Genomic DNA, 20446 nt, shown 5'->3' with positions numbered 1-20446 from the left:
TTTTACGAAATAACTTGTTACAAAAAAATCATCTCTTCGTTTTGCACAACTTGGTATAAACAATCACCGTTGCTACTTTGTACGACAAGTGCCGAACGATGGTTACAACATTTTAATTCCGTTTCAGTGCAAGAGTAAACTCTGAATTAAATGTCACTAAAGCAAAAAAGGAAATGTTTGTGCTTTATTGAGCACGTTTTGTGTTTCAGTGTTAAACATACAGTGCTCTTTTAAATTTTCAGGTGAAACCTGCTGTCTGGGATTATCTAATGATATGATACAGACATTACATGAGAATTATTTCACTTGTTATTCATAAAACTAAAAACACACAAGATGTTCTCTTCTTTGTTCCCTCTTATATTATTCTATATTCATAAAAGATCAGGATGATCTAAGATTATAGGTTAATATTTAATAAAATAACTTTTGGTAAAAATAGTTTCACAAGCCCTCAACAGTAGACACAACACATCACTCCCAAGAAGCAAAATCAGGCACAGACACTTTTCTTCATGTGAATGTCTCACTTCAAGATGAGATCCTTTAATTCTTCCATAACTTTAAACAAACCCACATTCATAAGCGCCTCAGATAAAAAAAAACTGGTACACCATAATTGAAAATATCTGGCACTCCCCTTTTGGAGCATCATTGATTTACAAGAAAAGCATCAGGTATATGTTTATGATGATGACTGGAAACAGATGCATGTGAAAATTCAATCACCTGTTTATGAGAATTATCCCTTGCTTCATTAGAAAAAGTGCAGATGTGTAAACATCAGTTAATAGTTCATTATTTCGGCGCACTAGTACAAAACTGTGGTGAAAAGTGTCTTCAACTGAATCTGTTCACAGTTTTGCCAATGAATGAATCGCTGCTCGTTTGCGACATCTGCTGGTCAGATGTTTGTAAATGAAAACATCAGATTTGGTTTCAAACTAGTGAAAGTACCAGTTTTCACAACTGATGATTTCCCAGATGTACTTAACAGCGCTATAAAATAATACTAAAAGTTTCCAAGAAAAAAATGTCTGTGTACAAAGCTACCCCTGTCGCTCACAGCATCCACACCTGGGCTAGCAGCTGGATCCTCTTGATTCTGTTTAAGAATGTAACAAAATGACTCAAAGATAAAAGACACCAAATAAGGATTTCCAGAAAAAGACGATCCGACAGGGAAAATAAGGAATGATCAAAAAAATTCATCACCCACCATTATTGGGATCAGTGTTTGAAAGTCAAGAGTGAAGAGCTCAACCAAAGCATTGTATTAATTCTCCTCTTTTTATGCATGTTGTGGCGGTTCAGTAAGAACAGATGTGCATTGGCATAGAAAGAGATGTTTGCACAAAATGTGCAAAAATAAAATAAAGAGATGACTTACATTAATTTTGACATTCTTGATTTCATGACTAATTGAAAATGATTGCAAAAAAGAATGACACAATAAACAAAGATATAACTGACAAGATTAAACATTATCACTCATATTTACTTTTTAAAAAGTGGAAAGCACTGCGAGAAATCACCCAAAAAAATTACTTACACACTTAAAGATCAACAGTCACCACAAAAACCTCAACCATGGTTACATTCATCAATCTAATTCAGATAAACAGATCAACTACAATGCATTCTGGGAGTCATGGAGGAGTTTTAGTCTATGATGTTACCCAGCATGCATTGCAGCATGAAGCTTTCTTTTGTTGATTGTCACCATTATCGCGTTTTGTGTTATGACTGTTGATGTTGATGTCATCAATCATGAATCTCATTTTTTTTTTTTACTGAAACATTGGGATTTTGTTATTGCAAATATCTTAAAAGCAATTACTATTTCAGTTTGTTAGTTTACAATGCCCAAGTGTTGTTATAAAAACACATTGCATGCATTGAAAAACAGAATTGTACTAATACAATGATTATCCAGAGTCAAGTACCCAACTGAAGCAAACACTGATCAAAGTAATGGTGCTTTGTTGAAATTCAAAACTTTCTACATTAATAGCGGATGCAGAAATGATATTGAATCAATGGTTTGTATCTGTTAGCATGCTGTCTGGGGGTCCCCTATATTGTTCAGATGACACACAGAACAGTTGCAGTTGTTTCACAGTTAAATGAATCAACATCCTTTACTCAGAAATAACAAAAAAATAAAGGGACATATAATCAATTATATAACTTACATTCTAAGGGAGAAAATATAATTTTCTGTTTATTTATTGCATTATGGCGTTTTCTCTCAATCTGTTGTAATACATCTTGTGTTTATTTCTCTGACACAGCACTTGCAGCAATGAGAGCTGCTAAAACAGCTTTTTTCCTGACAGACATCCTCCTTACCAACTCATTTGCTCTTGTTTCTGCTCTTATCCTTCTCAGTTTCTCTTCTTCCTCTCTTTTTCTCTGCTCTTCCTCTTTCTGTCTCAGTTGTTGTTCTCTGTTTTTCACCTGTTCCTCTCTGTTTCTCAGTTCTTTCTCCAGGTTTCTCAGTTCCTCTTCTCTGTATCTCTCCTCTTCTCTGTATCTCTGCTCTTCTGTATTTCTCTGTTTTTCACTCTTTCTGTGTTCTTTCTTTCTCTCCTGCTCTTTGTTTATTTTTCTCTGAGCTTCCTGGTACAGTTCATTGGTGTAGTGTTCTCCTCCGTTCCTCTCCACCAGTCTGTCTATCTTCTCGAACAGTTCAGTAACCTGTCTTTGACTTCTGTCTCTGTTGTTAAAAACATGATATCCAGCTTCACACTGATCGACCAGATCTTTCAGCTGTTTGTTTCTCTTCAGGAAATCTTCTATGGGTTCGTCCAGCTGATCTCCTCGAGTGAACAGAACCATAGTGTAGTTTATCGCGTCTTTTGAAAAGACCTCCTGAATCCATTTCACCGTGTCATTCATCTCCTCTGTGAATTTCACATCTAGTCTGATGATCAGCAGAAACACATGAGGACCAGGAGCTGACATGTAAAGACATTTCACAATCTCACAGTTCAGATGCTCTGTAGTCATTGATGTGTCAAACAGTCCCGGATTGTCGGTCACGGAGATGTTTCTGCCATCTACTGTGTTCTGATGTGTTTCAGACAGCGTGGTGACAGATTCACAAGACATTTCTACTTTAAACAGATCGATTCCCAGGATGGAGTTTCCTGTTGCACTCTTTCCATTTCCAGATGTGCCGAACATAACAATCCTGAGATCTAACATGATCAAGTAGAGATCAAAAAAGAAAAGATATATTCTATGTCATGAACAAACTAAAGTGACTTTTAATTCAATTTATAATCCATTGTTTGCTAAATTGAGGAACTGAATCTGAATTTGAAAGAAAATGATTCTTATAACAAGAGTAAAGCACATCAAGAAGATGTTACCTTGAGCTTTTGTATGAGGTTGATGAATTACACCAAAGGCTTTATTTTCATGCTTTTCATGCACAGGTGATGTTACCGGTGGTGTCAATGGGAGTCTGAGGTCTGTCCAGACAAGAGAAATTATGCTGAATTAGAATAAATGTGATCTGTAAATGAGGCCTACATGGTTATATAAGGATAAAACATATAAAATAATACCATTAGTTTGATCAGTGTTTCATTTAGTTGAGCTGTTGACTCTTTTTTTTTTTTATATGAAGGCGTAAACAATAGCGTTTCGGTATGGGATAGAGACTTATCTCGTAATCCTTTGTTTATTAAATTAATTTATTTGAAAAGATTGACTCTTATAAAAAGAGAAAAGCACATCATGAAGATGTTACCTTGAAGTCTTGTCTGAGGTTGATGATCTACACCAAAGGCTTTATTTTCATGCTTTTCATGCACAGGTGATATTTCCGTTGGTGTCAATGGGAGTATGCGTTCTGACCAGAAGAGAGAAAATATGCGGATTTAGAATAAGTGTGATCAGGATGTCCTTACCCATACAGGAAAAATGGCATATAGAAATATATGTAAAACACATTTAAAAAGAAAACACATCAGATATGAAAAAATATGTCAAATACTTCCACATTGGCCATTTCAGTCCTGCAGAGTCTCTGCTCCTAGAGAGCTTCAACCCTCATCAAACACACCTGAAGTAGCTGATCAAGACTTTCAGGACGAGGGGTTTTCAACTCCAGTCTTCTGGTCCCCCTGACAGAATGTTTTATATGCGTCTCTATATCACACACCTGATTCAACTCATCAGTCTGCTAACAGAATGTTTTATATGCGTCTCTATATCAAACACCTGATTCAACTCATCAGTCAACTGACAGAATGTTTTAAACGCGTCTCTATATCAAACACCTGATTCACCTCATCAGTCGGCTGACAGAATGTTTTAGTTGAAAACTAAAACTACAATGTGTAGTTGAAAAGTTGAATAGAGGACTGGAGTTGAAAACCCCTTGTCCTGAAAGTCTTGATCAGCTGCTTCAGGTGTGTTTGATGAGGGTTGAAGATAAACTCTCCAGGAGCAGAGACTAGGCAGGATTAAAATGGCTATCTCTGCTTGTACATATATGAAACAAACTTTTACGATAATGGCTGTTTTCATGTGTGTCACAAATATGTTCTCAAATACATTAATATTAAATAGTTAAAGAATACATGGTCATATTTGGATAAAACATATAAATTATTGTCGTGTGATCAGTGTTACATGTTTATTTGATATATCTTTTTATCAGTGTAAACCATGCATGAGAATCTTCATACTTTTATGATATGGTACATCATATTAACTATGTATACTAAATAAAGTGATTATTCTTGAAATCCTCTGTTTGCTAAAGTAAGGAACTGATTATGTATTTGAGAAATAAGGATTTTTATAACCAGAGTAACGCACATCATGAAGATATTTGTGAGGATGTTACCTCGAGGTTTTGGCTGAGGTTGATTTGCCTGCTGTCTGGTCACAGGTGATGTTACCGGTGGTGTCCACGAGAGTCTGAGGTCTGACCAGACAAGAGAAAAGATGCTGATTTAGTATAAACATGATCAGATCGTCCTTCTGCAAATATTTTCAAGTATAAACAATTCACAAGTACACAATACTCACCTTTTTGCATCACCTGAACTTTCTCCTCCTCCTCTTGTTTTATCTTTGGTATAAACTTGACGTAATTGTCAATGATGTAATGCTGGTTGTCATTCTGTTTGACCATGTCATTAATCTTTTCAATAAGTCTTGTTATTGTCTCACTTTCACTGTTTATCACATAATATTTACTTTTAAAATGGCTGATCAGTTCCTTAAAATTTCTAGTGAGTGAAAACTCTATCCAGTCTCTGTTTGACATGTTTTCTCTAATAAACAGCACTCGAGTGAACCTAAACACTTGTACTCCAAAGTTTTCCTCAAGTTTCTGTGTGATCTTTTTCACATCATTTTCTGTGAATGTGTCTGGTCTGACTATCACCAAGAAGACATGAGGACCAGGATAAGAGAGAGAAAGACTCTTCATCATTTCATTCTGTAGATCTTCATCAGTCACTTCAGTGTTGAAGAATCCTGGAGTGTCAATAACTGAGATGTTTCTATCTTCTACTCGTCCTCTCTGTACTTCACTCACTATGCTCTTCTCTTTAAATGCTTTTCTGCCCAGAATTCTGTTTCCTGCAGAACTTATTTCAGCTCCGTTCTTCCCCAACAACGCGATCCTGAGATCAGATGAATTAGGTGAGGTCGCACCCGCTGCAGAATAAAACATTAAAACAGAGAATCAGTGAAATGTGTCATAAATGAAAGTAAAACTTCTGACTCAAATAGAAATAACAGTTATATTTGAAGTATATTTTTATTCTAAAGACATGCTTTATATTAGAGTAAAAAATTGTGTATTGTTGCCTACGCCCACAGGAGGGCGCAATACATTGAGCTTATACAGTATAAACTTAACTCATGCACTTTCTAATGAATTAATGATTTTAATGAATTATAACTTCTGTAAATGTTTAACATTTTTAAACAAAATTAATCAATCAAGCATCATTCACTAAATTTCCAATAAAAGAAAATGAGGTGAGGAAATGTACATCAAGTGGAAGTGCATCAGTAATAGAAAAAAAACATTTAATCCAAAATGTCTCACAAATTAGAAAACATTTATTATTTTGTCTAAGGACATACACCATATATGAAGTTTATCCACAAGGTGTAAACACAATATGGTAGATTATTTGACATATTTTTAGTCAAACCATCAGATTTATTTGTGTAGAATTATGCAGATAATTTCCATTTAAATGTGTTGTTTATACTTTTTTTACATACGTAAATTTTAAAATAATTAATTTAATGATTTATCTCAGATTATATCACCTATAAATATAAGTAATTTTGTTGTTGTTGCTTCCTTAACCCCATTTTCAGAATATCTCAGATTTTTATAAATGTTCTCTGACTGTAAAACTCCCACTCACCCATTATACCTGAAGATAATCTTCACAGTTCATTTAAACCTGCAACACAGAACATATTAGTCTGTTTATAAAGTGCTTAAACACAGTGTAGCACATTCATTGTCTTCTGGTACTGTGGTAAATTCTGGTGAAGGTAAGATGAGGTAAACATTTATTTTTTTTAAGTATCAACGCTGCACACTGTATACATACGACTTCAACATGTTTAACAAAAGCTACACAGTCAGTTTACAAATTTAACAAAGTTTAGCCCCCATGCAGTTCCTCTACAGCCCACCAGGGTGTGCGGCCCACAGTTGGGGAAACACAGATCTATTTATTCCAGAAGAAAATGAACACATCATTCAATGGTATGATGCTTGTTCAGCTAGAATATCAACATCGTTTGCTACGACGGAGAGAATTTGAGCGTTTGGAATTTGTGTTCTGCATGTCAGCCGTCCAAGTGATTCTTGAACACACACACGAAACAGTGAGCAGACATTTTTCTGGATGTGTTTGGGGGTTTTCTCTCTCGACCTTTGGGTTACAAGTCTTTAAACATTAGGCCACAACTGCCCTGTCTGCGCTTATTATTACCAGTAAGCAAATTGTTCTCACAAGAAAGTAATTTGTGTGATCAATGATCATTAAAGTTTTCTAAATTATTATTTAAATGCAGATGCTCAAACAGTGACATTTCTTCAAGGAGACAGATCCTTACAATTACATTAGACATGACAACAACATAACAACATGATAGACCTGTTCTAACAATACACTTCTCATGACAATATCTTACGTCTACAAATGTATAGAAATCTTTAGAAAGAGAGTAAAAAAACTCACTTGTTGTGAAGATGTTTGTTTGATGTGACCGTCAGCTCCGAAGGAATCTTGTGTGCACATTATTTCCCCTGTTTTGGGGAGGAATGAATATGCATACAAACTCATGAAAAAGATAATTGATCAGATCCTGCTCCTCCCATCAAGAAAAACTGAAACAAAAGCACAGCGCCACTTTACTGTTTTTCAGAGAGGTATTTGTGTTTCAGGGTTATACCTCAGGACCGTTCTGTTGGGGATTTCCAGGGGTTCAGAGCTCTATTTTTCATATAGATTATCAGAATTTTGATAAAACAATCTTTGTTAAAGAGAATTTCAACCCTCAACAGTAGACACAACACGTCACTGCACATCTCTCCCACCAAAGTATAAACACAGAGACCTTTAATCATCTGAATGTCAACCACAAGCAGTAAATCATTCTTTCATACTTTTCATACATTTACACAAACTCATATCTCTACGTGGCTCACATTTAACAACAGCACAATAAACTGAATAGTAGAATAAATAACTGGCACTTCCTTATAGGAAAATTGATTACAATCAACATACCTGTGTGTGTGTGTGTGTGTGTGTGTGTGTGTGTGTGTGTGTGCGATGTTGACTGGAAACATATGCATGTTTGTACTCTCGGGTGAGAATGTAGTCACCTCTCAATTAAAACATGTTTGTTACTCCCTGATTATCAAAGTTCTTCTGGCTCAATGATCAAGGATTGTTTTCTAGTCACAAATAAGTCTCGAGTCGTCAAGTCCTCTCAAGTCCACATCCATAAAAAGGATTTCAAAGACACACTTAGACATCAAAGTTCATCATACAACATTTAATTAAAGTTTTCTACACAGACAAGTCAAGAGCACAACTAAAGCAAACGCTAATCACAATAATGAGGAAATTATAGGAGTATTAGACAATGTATGCGTATTAGACTTTTACTAATGTTTCGTATTAAGGTGCATATCACGTTACCGATGAAAGAAATCACTGGTGAGTGTACAACAGTTGATTCTTTAGGGTGCTAAATATCACGTTTGAGCAGCGCTATACACAATCTAGAGCAACTTAAACATTGACATGCTTGTACACGTTATACACATGTAATAAATTTAACCATACTTATTTCTTAGCAGAATGTAAGCAACTGAAAATGATTTGGCATCACTGAGTATCATAGCACAAAAGATTATAATGGTAGTCAAAGGTGACCCAGAATTGATTGCTTTCCTAAATCTCCTAAAATATATTTTGAGTTCAACAGAACAAAACATTTATAAATCCCTAGGAAACCATTCAGATAAGTAAATATAGCAATAAATATAACCCTGTTAATCTTAGTATTGTTTAACTATTAGACTGCGTCCATTTTATATACAAAATACAATTATTTTGTAACAGTAGTTTGTATTTAAATGCGTTTAGTATCTTTTGGTATATATTTTTGTATAGCCTAATTCAAGAAATCAGCAGGCTAATAAAGAGGTTGACTGGCTAAAAGTATTTTGTACTTTTTCATTTTAAAATGTTAAGTCCTATCTGTAGTTGTTTTGCTGAAAGTAACTCAAAAGTAATACAGGACTCACAGAACATATTACCATTCTCACACAGAAATATTACAAGGAAAGGGATTAATCTAGTAATCTGAAATATATACAGTTTGGAAGAAACTTGCACAACACTGGTTATTACAGATAACTTTGGTAAGATGTCACCATTATAATGATCAGTGTTTGCTTCAGTACGGCTCTTGACTTTAGGCAGTTTTCCTATTTCAACACTTGCATTTTTCTCACAACACTGATGTATTTATGAACTAGTCTGAAATTTGACAGTATTAGTTCTAGAGAAAAGTCACATTGTGAAGCAGTAAAGCTGCTATGTGAGTGATTTGTGATTCACTTACAAACTTACTTAGTTCCTAGATAATGTACTCTAATGAGATTCAGAGCAGATAAACAAACATTTAATTCTCAGGAAATTAAGAGAACAACAATGGTGACAATAGAATATTTCTGATGCAATGCATGCTGGGAGTCATAGATGAGTCAGTAACTATTGAATGAAGTTATTTTTGTAACCATTCGTAACATTGACAGTCTGATTGTTGATGTCTCTGTGGTAAGAGACTCTGTGTTGTAAACCAAACGTACAAGGATTGTAGGTGTGGAAGTGAATGATTAGTGTTCTTCTCCACCTTCAAAATTCCAAGGGTGAGGTGAAACCCTTCAGCAAAACACTATGAATTTAACTGACTATGAATATAAAAAGTGACAATCAACATGACCGCTGGACCACGTCACATGCTTTCTGGCTGGCGCGTTCCTTCAGGGATTCTTTTTCAAGCTGAGGTGATCCAGTATTTTTCCTCGTGACATTCTTAGAGAAACATTCTTTACTTATTACATAATTTCAGGTTTGTTTCTTTTAACCAAACATCACATTCAAATGTAAATTAATTAAGTAATCTCAATTACTCACTTAATCATCTCATTAACTTTAACTCTTTGAGGACTTGAGATTTGACTTGAGACTTGCTTGTGACTTGAAAGAAATGTTTTGGTTCCTCCGCTGGTGAAATCAGCTGCTGAGTTCATGGGTGAAACAAAAATATGGCAGAACTTTTACTCTTTGGCCCCAGGATTGTCCACCTATGATCAATAGACCATTTACTATCAACACCAATTCGGTTTGTTCCAGAATCATGTGTGTTTAGATCTCTGATGTAGATCATGAGGGCTCTAGATTCATTACAAAATAGAGTAAATCTTCCTTTATTTACCCATATTTTATGTTTTTCATTATTAATCAACATTTTCAATTCATCTGTGTGCTTATATAGATATTGTTTATAGTCATTGCCCCACTTCCTCCAGAATATCCATCACATCAATGCATCTCACAGCACCTGTCAATCAGATTGATAGTGTCAGAAAGCTCATCTAGTCTTTCATTTGTGTGTCCAGTGATATAAATGAGTGAAATAAGTGTATGATGACATGATGAGAAAGAGAAAAGTTGTGACCTGAGATGATGAAGAAAGTGAAGATGAGGAGGATGTTCATTGTGACTTGAGTTCACTTTCACAGCAGCTCTGTTGATCTTCTTGATGCTGAATGTTGTCTGTGTGTCTCTACATGTGACTGCTTGACTTTCTTCCTCTTTTTTCAGCTCTTATCATTGGTCATCAGCTTTAGTGGCCCCGCCCACTATCACCAGTTATTTAGCGTGTCATGTATCACACTCACACAGCGCTCTCTAGCTGCTAACACTTATAAATAATGTTTTAGTTTCATGTTTCAGTAGATCTCACTATACAGTATTAGCCGGGCGGAATGCTGAATGAAGATGATTTAAAATGATATCAAACAATTCATTTTATTCAAATATTTACTTAGAGTTTAAATCACAATGTTTGTTTGTCTTTTTATTGTCTTGGACTATGTTGTCTTGTCTATGTAATGGACGGTCGAGGCAGACAGATTATAATAATAGGGAGTGAGAGAAAAAGAGGAAGTTCCTTGTCAGAAAACACACCACTGCACTACACAAATGTTTCATGATTTTGAGAATTTTTATGATTAATTCCATATAGAGTCATTTTGATATGATTTTATCAGGAAAAATATTAAGAATACATACAATAAAACATAAAAAATGCTTTTTATTCCTCTAACTCAACTAGAGTGCTATTGTAACAACATATTAAAATTGCTTTTTATGAATTAAAGATCCAATCCGGTTTAAAACTTTGTCGATACAGTATACAGGTATACACCCTTCTACATACTAAGCATTTAATAAACAAATTTGTACATTTGTATACATGGATACCACAGATTTTTGTAAATAGATATGGAGAAAAAAATGTCCTATAACTAAAGTCTGTGTGGATCTCTCTCCGAAAACATGTTATGTATATATGTGTGTTGTGTGTGTGTGTGTGTGTCTGTGGTTGTGTGTGTGTGTGTGTGTGTGTGAGGAGAGTTCAGCACAACGGAAAGCATCCCTAAGTTAAAACTCCTACTAATATTCACCACTAGATGGCGCCACAACATTCATTCACATCATCACATCTGTGTGTGTTTAGTGTGTGTACTCCTGTAAAGATTCTACATTCAACATGAATTATTATAAACATAAATCACAGACTTCGAATCAAACGAAACAAAACTATAGAGAAACTTTAACTAATGCAAAAACAAAAACTGCGATCGTAACCGGCTCGTTCAAAGAAAGAATAGGCCTGTGCCTTTTTTAAAACCATGTCCTGTTTTTAATTCAACCTTTAACCTTCACGTGTCTAACAAGTTTGTTAGAGGAAAACACAACCGTCCCTTCCGGTTTCAGTGACAAAAAAAAAATATATCAAATGATAGTCCATTTGTGTTACGAAAACGGTTAACATTACAGTCAAATAATGAGCTTTAAACAGAAAAAAAACATCCACTAGTAAACATTATAATCTTACAAGTGAATTTTAAAACAACATCAGGTTTCTGCAAGTCTGAAGTTTAATTGTCATTCAGATCAAAGCAATTGGGACAGTATACTTGGATACTTGGAGTAAATGGAGTAAAAATTGAGTAATATAAGTTAATATAACCAACAACAGTTCATCTACTTATTATGAATGATAAATATTGAATAATTAAACCCTAAATATGACTTATTCAGAGAATCTTGAATTGATATAAAAATGGTCAGAAACAGGAGATCACATCAATTGCTTGTATTGACCAAATAACAAAAGTCTACAAAAGCCCTTTGTGACAATGAACACAAGATTCATTTGATGTCACTATTATTGTGATCAGTTTTACTTTCAATCACTGCTGTGACATGCGCCACATTTGAGTTTGCTACAGAAATATAATATAATAGTGAGAAAATCTATGAGGTAAGTAAATTTCAGTACATTTTGATATTCATAAACATTGTTCAAATTTGATGTCTGTGTGTGTCTCAGTTATGCTATAGGTTCCTTTTTTATTCTCATCCTGTTTTTACCGATGTTTCTATCAAAAGTACTCAAACTTGCTGATCTTATAGTGTTTTCTCATGATCAACAGCACAGCACTAAACCAGATAAAATCAACGAATCAAAGATAGATATCAGATATTACTTTCTACAGTGTGGTCTTTTTCTTTTAGCCAGCAATTAAATAACTCTTTGCATTCTGTTATATGAAATAACTTGGCATATAGTAATCACACTGACAATCACACAAGCCCTGTATTACACTCATAAACAAAATTATCCCAAGCAATTTTTTTACTTGACGGCATACTCTCTCTGTAAGCATACGCAGCAGCTCCAAGTGCAACTACACCTGCTCCAACTGCGACTGCTGGTGCCGCAACCAACTCTGTTACTCCAATCAGTGTACCTCCTGATATCACACCTGCTAACCCAAAACCTCCCAGTTTAGCTGTAAACTTTTCTAATTCTGTCTTACTTTTCATGAATTCTATTAAATTATCTTTTGTAAAGTACTTCCATTTATTTCTCTCTGCCAATGTTTCAATCTTCTGCAGCAGCTCTGTGACCTGATGTTGATTTTCTCTGTCTGTATCGTTGAATGAGAGATATCTGCCACCACATCTGTTCACCAGTGCCTGTAGATCTGATCTCCCTGTGATACACTCTTCTACTGTTTTATCCCTCAGGTGGTCAGCGTGAGTGAACAGAATGATGGTGTAGGGCGCAGCATCTTCAATAATGTTCTCCTGAATGCATCTCAATGTGTTTTTATCCTTCTCTGTGATTCCCACACCCAGTCTGATGACCAGCAGAAACACATGAGGACCAGGATCAGACATGTTGAAAACCTTCTCGATCTCAGACCTCAGCTTTTCTGCTGTTTCAAAATTCCCTGGAGTGTCAATTATTCTGATGTTCTTTCCATCCAAATTTGCATCGTGTTCTTCACAAGTTTTAGTTGCTGAATTTGGTGAATTACCCTCTTGTCTCAGAATGATTTTTCTTAAAGCTGTTTTTCCTGATCCACTTTTACCCAGCAGCACAATACTGGGTTTCAGTGACCCTGTTAATAAAAATATTAAAAATAACAAAATTGTTTAGCGAAATAATCGACTTCATAGTACAATAGTACAATATACACGACTGCTCCAGAGAAACTCTCCAAAGCAGAACAACTTGTTTTACTGCTGGTGTCAGGTAAAAAATTTGACCAAACCATGTCAAAGTGATTAGGCTATAGGACACACACACTCACAAAATATCTTTAAATGAATCTTCCTTTGAGACTCCTGGAACATCTCATTGGTGTAGTGATCGCCTCCATTCTCTTCCACCATATTTTTTATCTTCTCCAGCAGTTGTGTGACCTGTGAGCGGTTCTTCATATCTTTATTATTAAACGAGTGACATCTTCCACCACAGCTGTCAGTCAGTTCTTGTAGATCTGATCTCGTTCTGATATGTTCATTTAATGTTTTGCCTTTCAACTGATCTACATGAGTGAACAGAATGATGGTGTGTTTTACTGCATCTTCTCCAAAGTTCTCCTGAAACCATTTCAGCGTGTTTTCTTCTGTGGATGTTCCATCCAGTTTGCTTACCAGCAGGAACACATGAGGAGCAGGATCAGACATGCAGAACAGTTTCTTTATTGCAGAATTTAGGATCTTCATATTCAACATCACTTTTGATGTTTCAAACAGCTCTGGAGTGTCAATTATTTTCATCTTTTTTCCATCCACTTCTGTTTCATGTTGTTCACAGGTTTTAGTAGCTGGATTTGGTGAATGACACTCTTCTCCCAGAATGTTTTTTCTTGAAGCAGTTTTTCCTGATCCACTCTTACCCAGCAGCACAATCCTAGGTGTCTGTGACCCTGTCAATAAAAATGTAAGTTTGACATTTAGATTGATTGAATGGATTCACTGTTAACCAAAATAAATTGAAAAAACATTGAAGTTTTCAATTATATCAAATCTTTTAAGTTAAGTCCCAATTTGAAGTAAGCATAAGTTTGTTGTAGTCACGCATTTTGCGTGCGACAACCCAACCATTTTAACAGGTCCAACAATAAAAAAAAGTAATGTAATACACGCGATTATGTTGCTTTACACTATTATGACAAGACACACTGTAAGAAATGATGTGTTGACTTTACTTTAAATGTATGTGCAATATTTCAGCATCATGGATTTTAAGATTTTAAGTCTAAATTTAATAAAACTAACCCTTTTTTTTCTCTCAACAGGTATTGGTCTAGCTTTTGTAGAAACTAGTATCTTTGCTTTAGCACCTATTATATTATTGCTCCTGTATAACATATCACTTACTGCTACCTGAACTTTCTGTAAATCGCTTAAAAGAATATGCTAAATGATAAAATGTAAATAACAAAAAGTCTTTGTTGCGTTTACACAAATATATGAGTTCAGTTGACCTTCTTTACTTAAAAAAATATGTAGCACCAGTTCAATTAACTTAAAGTGCTCATGCAGACTGTCCTTAAATTACCTTTATGTACATATAGCACAGTGACGTGTATTATTATAACATCCATCCATCTATCCATCCATCCATTTTCAACCGCTTTATCCGAACTACCTCGGGTCACGGGGAGCCTGCGGCTATCTCAGGAGTCATCGGGCATCAAGGCAGGATACACACTGGATGGAGTGCCAACCCATCACAGGGCACACACACACACACTCACTCATTCACTAACGCACTCACACCCTACGGACAATTTTTTCCAGAGATGCCAATCAACCTACCATGCATGTCTTTGGACCAGGGGAGGAAACCGGAGTACCCAGAGGAAACCCCCGAGGCACGGGGAGAACATGCAAACTCCACACACACAAGTCAGAAGCGGGAATCGAACCCGCAACTCTGGAGGTGTGAGGCGAACGTGCTAACCACCAAGCCACCGTGCCCCCTTATTATAACATACAGTATTGAAATAATAGATGACTGATTTGATGTCAGTTATTAAATTATTCTCCACAAACGCACAGAACACTGCATTTCTGATGTGTGTCTTCCTTATTGTGGTTAGAAATAGGATGGGTTGAACAAGGTCTATGCTTACCAAAGCAAACATAAATCACCTGAATGATACTGTTACTTCAGTGAAAATGATTTTTCACAACAACAACAAAAAATCACTATTGCTAAATAATCTTACTGTAATAAGATTCAAAGAAGGGAAGGAAGGAGGCGGGAACCAGCAAACATTTAAACATTTAATATAAATAATAACAGCCGGTGGCACCGGACACCGTGTTAAAATGATACAGATATTTAATTCAACCGATGCCCTGTCCACCAGCGTTTTTTTGGTTTTTAGCTGTTTTTCCATATTGTTTACAGACGTTTTCTGAAAATATTCTGCATGTTACTGTTAATTTCACAGGCATTTTTTACAGTGTGCCGAAGACGTATTTTTTATGCATTTAAATAAAGATAAGAAAAAGGTCAATTATTAAGCATACTACGTAAATGTTATATAGTATTATTATAATATAATATTATAAATAATATATTTTATATATTGTTTTTAAATAGCCTGAGAAGTAAAACAATCCTTAATATCTTAATAATGCTTATACAATCAGGCTGCACAATCTGTCAAAAATGGTCTTGTGTACTCAAAATGATTTACAGTTTACAATATTGGACAACATTTTTCCTATAATACTATCATATACTATAAATAATATAATACTATATATCATATATCTTTTTTTATTACAAAGCAAAAAGGGTATAAAACGTTTTAGTAAAACATCAAATCCAATTTAGAAATGTAGTCAGACATAAAACTTACTAAATATGTGCATTTGATGTGATCGTCAAGCTGTCAGTTAAAAATTTGTGCTTGAGGGTTTACAGAATATAATGAGACCTTTCAAAGTGTCAGTTCAAACCTGCTATGCAGGACTAGCTAACTATCGGTTATAGAAATTCTTTACCTATTGTGCTTAAGGGTGGAGTTAGGGGAGAGGCCTTATCTTTGCTTTTTTGACAATTGTATGTTTTTGTACAAAATAAATTGTGCAATTTGATCATACGACTTAGCCACCTTCTAAAATAGTTATGACACAGATATCAAAAGTTTGTTATAAAAACATTCCTTAGAGGTTTTTCATGTTTTCATGTTCTCGACGTTTTAAAAGCATTAAGTTTCAGGCAAGTCAAATTAAGTAAATAATATAAACAATAATTGTCAAACTTTTCAGGGGCAAGGGCTAATGTAAGTTATGATTACTTAATTTTAACTGTAGTTTGCACAAATCTAATTTTCCCATTCACTTTATGCATACTTTTGGGCGTTTCATGAAATCTATATTTTTGTGTTGAATGAAAATAGGATTTAAAGTTAAGCAAACAAATATAAATTTGTATATTTTTAAGTAGAAGCTACTTAATATTATCCACAATCCATAATACAATAAAAGATGCATTAAAACATACTTACAAAACATCTGTATTTGGATCTTCCTTTGAGCCTCCTGGAACATCTCATTCGTGTAGTGATTACCTCCATTCTCTTTCACCATCTCCTCAATCTTCTTCAGCAGTTCGGTGACCTGAGAGCGGTTTGTCTTGTCTCTATTGTTGAATGAGTGACATCTGCCTCCACAATTATTAACAAGTGGCTGTAGATCATTATTATCTCTCAAATGCTCAGATAATGACTTTCCATCTAGTTCATCAGCGTGAGTGAACAGAACGATGGTGTAATGAGCAGCATCTTCACCAAATTTCTCCTGAATCCATTTCACTGTGTTTATCTCCTCATCTGTGATTCTCACATCCAGTCTGATGACCATCAGAAACACATGAGGACCAGGAACAGACAAGTCAACACAATTCTCAATCTCAGACACCAGATCTTCTTCACTGATTAAACGATCAAATATTCCTGGAGTGTCAATTACTGAAACTTTCTTCTCATCCACCTTCACTTCTTCTTTCTGACAGGTTTTAGTCACTCCATTTGTAGAAAGTCTTAGGGATTCAAATTTGTCATTGCCCAGTATAGTGTTTCCTGTTGAACTCTTGCCTGATCCCGTTTTTCCCAACAAAACAATCCTACATTCAGATGAATTTACTGGAAAACAAATATCGTGGATGTATTAGCTTTTAAAAATAACTAAAACAATTAAGATTTATCAAGGCACATTTGATCTTATTACTAAACTTATTTTATTCCTAATTGTGTATTGAAGATGAACAGAGGTCTTACGTACGTGAAACAAATTGTTTTAATAAACAATTTAACCTTAGAGAAAGGGGGGTTGACCTTCTGGCTTTTAATGATGTCAGCAAGCTTTTATTTACTGTCACAGTGATTGGCTGACAGGAGATGGTTCTTTGTCAATTATTTAATAATATAAATTTTTCAATAAAACATTTTGTGTTGTCTCAGTCCTCATGACGTTTAAATGCTTTATGTTAGTATAAATATGTAAAAACGTGTTTATGTGTACCGTACCTATAGTCCTGGCATGTTTCCTGCTTCGAGCGTCCAAGTCCTGATGAGATCGATTAATTGATGTCCAATAAATGCCCTCTGTCCTTCCTTAAAAAAGCTGATTTTAGTTCGATTTCAATTCAAAATTTGCAATATCTACAAACATTTCCATCAACATTTAAATAATCCATCACAATGTAAAAAAAATGCATTGAATCAATATCACTTTTACAGCCAAAATTAATGTTGAAAGAATGTTAACATTTGAACAGACCACCATTATCGTGAGCTCTTACATGTTTCTGCTTTCACTGATTTAAGTTAGTCTGATAATTTTTACTGATGTTAAGGTTTATTTTATGAGTGGTAATGTGTATGTGTGTCAGTAAGTTTTTGTCAGATATTTCACAGTACCCTTGCATTTGTGCATTCCTTGTATTCAGATATGTCTTGAAAACATTCAATATTAACAATAGAAGCTTTTTTTTACTTTATTACTGTATGACACTTGTTATATGAAGGCCGACATCATAATATAAAAGATCTTTCTTTATCAATGCAAAAGATTTCCTATTGAAACAATATTGCAATGCAAATTATATTTAGTTTTTGTGTCAGTATATTCTACTATAATGCTTTTCTATGTGATTAAATATGAAGTGAAAACCTTCCATGGACTAATTCATCTCACTGCTGCTTGTAGTAAAATAGCCTGTTCATTGAGTGTTTGTGCTATAAAAATGATCATCACACAGAGAAATAAAAATGATTGAAGACACAATGAATAGTTGTTACCTAATGAATTACAATCATCGTCTGGAATCAGAAGAACTGTAAAGAAATAAGTATAAATTTAAACATATCTACAGATTATTTATAGATTATATCCCATTATGCACACATGTAAATGAACTCACCTGTGTCGTCACTCATGTTTCCTATAATCACTGCAAATGACTGTGTTATTGTGTCAGGAAGCTGTAAATCATTCAGTCACGTCTTTGTATTATTTTAATCGGGTCTGTCTAAGACTTTCTTTGAGGTCTCCTGCTTCCCAGGTGCTTCAGTGGGTGAGCTGTAAAACAGGAGGTTTCACCATGACTGTGACGTCTACAAACTTCCCTAGTTCTCCAGATAACAAACAAAACTGCAAATAGTTGCGCTTGAAAAACGGCCCACACCTATACATTCCATTACACCTCATCTGGCCCACATACTTAAGTCGGCAACAATATTCTATGTGGTTTATTATTAATAAGCATATAACAATCATTGTATATTCAAAAAAAGACAATACATAACTAAATGGTAAGATGTTAATATATGAATTGAAAAAAAGGCCTGACTTTAAATGAAACATTTAGATGAGCTCCTTACAAGCTTATCATTACATACCTGGAACTGAATACCTGGGAAGAAATTATTTACATAGTGTTAGTCTAAATATGAAATATCATCACAATGGTTGATTTGTCATTGTTAATGTCACATTTGCAATGTTTCTTTAAGAGCACTTGTGCAGTCATAAAGGAATGTTTTAAAGTTGAGTTGGTGTAGGCCAGCCATTATATAGATGAGAATGTTTACAAAATAAAGTTGAAGCTGATAAATTTGATGACAGAATAAAGTTTTCTGTTTTAAAAGTGTAAGGTGGTTGACAAATAAAAACATTGATTTAATAGTTTTCATCTGCTCTCATGCTATCAGGGACGCTACAGGCAGGTGTGTTTCTTTACGGTTGAAGCTAAACTCAAGTATTTTTTACAGTGTGCCAAAGATGTATTTTTTATGCATTTAAATAAAGATATGAAAAAGGACACTTTTTAAGCATACTACAGTAAATGTAATAAAGTATTATTTCTTTATGAATTTGAATTTTGTATAGTTTTTGTACAATGTTTTAATTGGAATGTAATTATATAACAGAGTTTAAAAATAAAACAAGAATAGATGAAGCTTTACATTTTCAAAAATTTAATTACTTGTTTGTTTTGTATTGTGTATTTAAATAGCCTGAGAAGTAAAACAATTCTTAATATCTTAATAATGCTTAAACAATCAGGCTGCACCATCTGTCAAAAATGGTCTTGTGTACTCAAAATTATTAACAGTTTACAATATTGGACAACATTTTTCCTATAATACTATCATATAATATAAATAATATAATACTATATATCATATATATATTTTTATTACAAAGCAAAAAGGGTATAAAAAGTCTTAGTTAAACATCAAATACAATTTAGAAAAGTAGACATAAAACTTACTTGTTGTAAATATGTGCATTTGATTTGATCGTCAAGCTCTCAGTAAAAGATTTTCACTTGGGGGTTTACAGAATATAATGAGACCTTTCAAAGTGTCAGTTAAAACCTGCTATGCAGGACTGACTAACTATACGTAACAGAAATTCTTCACCTTGTGCGTTTAAGGGTGGAGTTAGGGGAGAGGCCTTATTTTAGTCTTTACAACAATTGTACGTTTTTGTACAAAATACATTGTGCAAATTCATACGACTTAGTAACCTTCTAAAATAGTAATGACCTAGATATCAAAAGTTTGTTATAAAAACATTCAAAAAGTGTCACAATCCTTAAGTTTCTATCATTAGGTTCCAGGCAAGTCTCAAGTCTCAGTGCAAACAAGTCAAATCAAGTCATTGGTTTTCCTCATGAAAGTCGTCACATTTCCTCAAGCCACCATCATTGTGATCCGTTTTTACTATTGTTGAGCTTCATTCTTGGTCAG

General features: G+C 34.4%; 1 protein-coding gene across 1 annotated transcript; it reads right to left on the bottom strand.

Moving 5' to 3' along the window:
• Window positions 1-567: 567 nt before the first annotated feature.
• LOC130435925 (uncharacterized) lies at window positions 568-20075 on the bottom strand. Its single transcript, XM_056766821.1, has 14 exons — window positions 19966-20075; window positions 18613-18770; window positions 18491-18526; window positions 17717-17803; window positions 16697-17332; window positions 13475-14095; window positions 12465-13282; window positions 12311-12314; window positions 5050-5685; window positions 4865-4945; window positions 3761-3862; window positions 3378-3479; window positions 2353-3203; window positions 568-1105 (listed from the first exon to the last, which is right to left on the bottom strand). Exons 2-14 carry the CDS (start codon window positions 18626-18628, stop codon window positions 1013-1015), a joined length of 4083 nt encoding a protein of 1360 aa, XP_056622799.1. The 5' UTR covers window positions 18629-18770; window positions 19966-20075; the 3' UTR covers window positions 568-1012.
• Window positions 20076-20446: the final 371 nt, after the last annotated feature.

This window comes from Triplophysa dalaica, chromosome 2 (genome assembly GCF_015846415.1).
Source record: "Triplophysa dalaica isolate WHDGS20190420 chromosome 2, ASM1584641v1, whole genome shotgun sequence".
NCBI lineage: Eukaryota > Metazoa > Chordata > Actinopteri > Cypriniformes > Nemacheilidae > Triplophysa > Triplophysa dalaica.
The sequence above is the reverse complement of the archived record's forward strand: the minus strand, read 5'-3'. Positions and strand labels throughout refer to the sequence as shown.

Excerpts from the sequence above, each read along its gene's own strand:
- LOC130435925 (XM_056766821.1), bottom strand. Across the intron at positions 4,946-5,049 it reads AGTTCAGGTGATGCAAAAAG|ACCTCAGACTCTCGTGGACA; the intron begins GTGAGTATTGTG and ends TTGTCTGGTCAG. Across the intron at positions 1,106-2,352 it reads AAACAAGAGCAAATGAGTTG|AATCAAGAGGATCCAGCTGC; the intron begins GTAAGGAGGATG and ends ATTCTTAAACAG.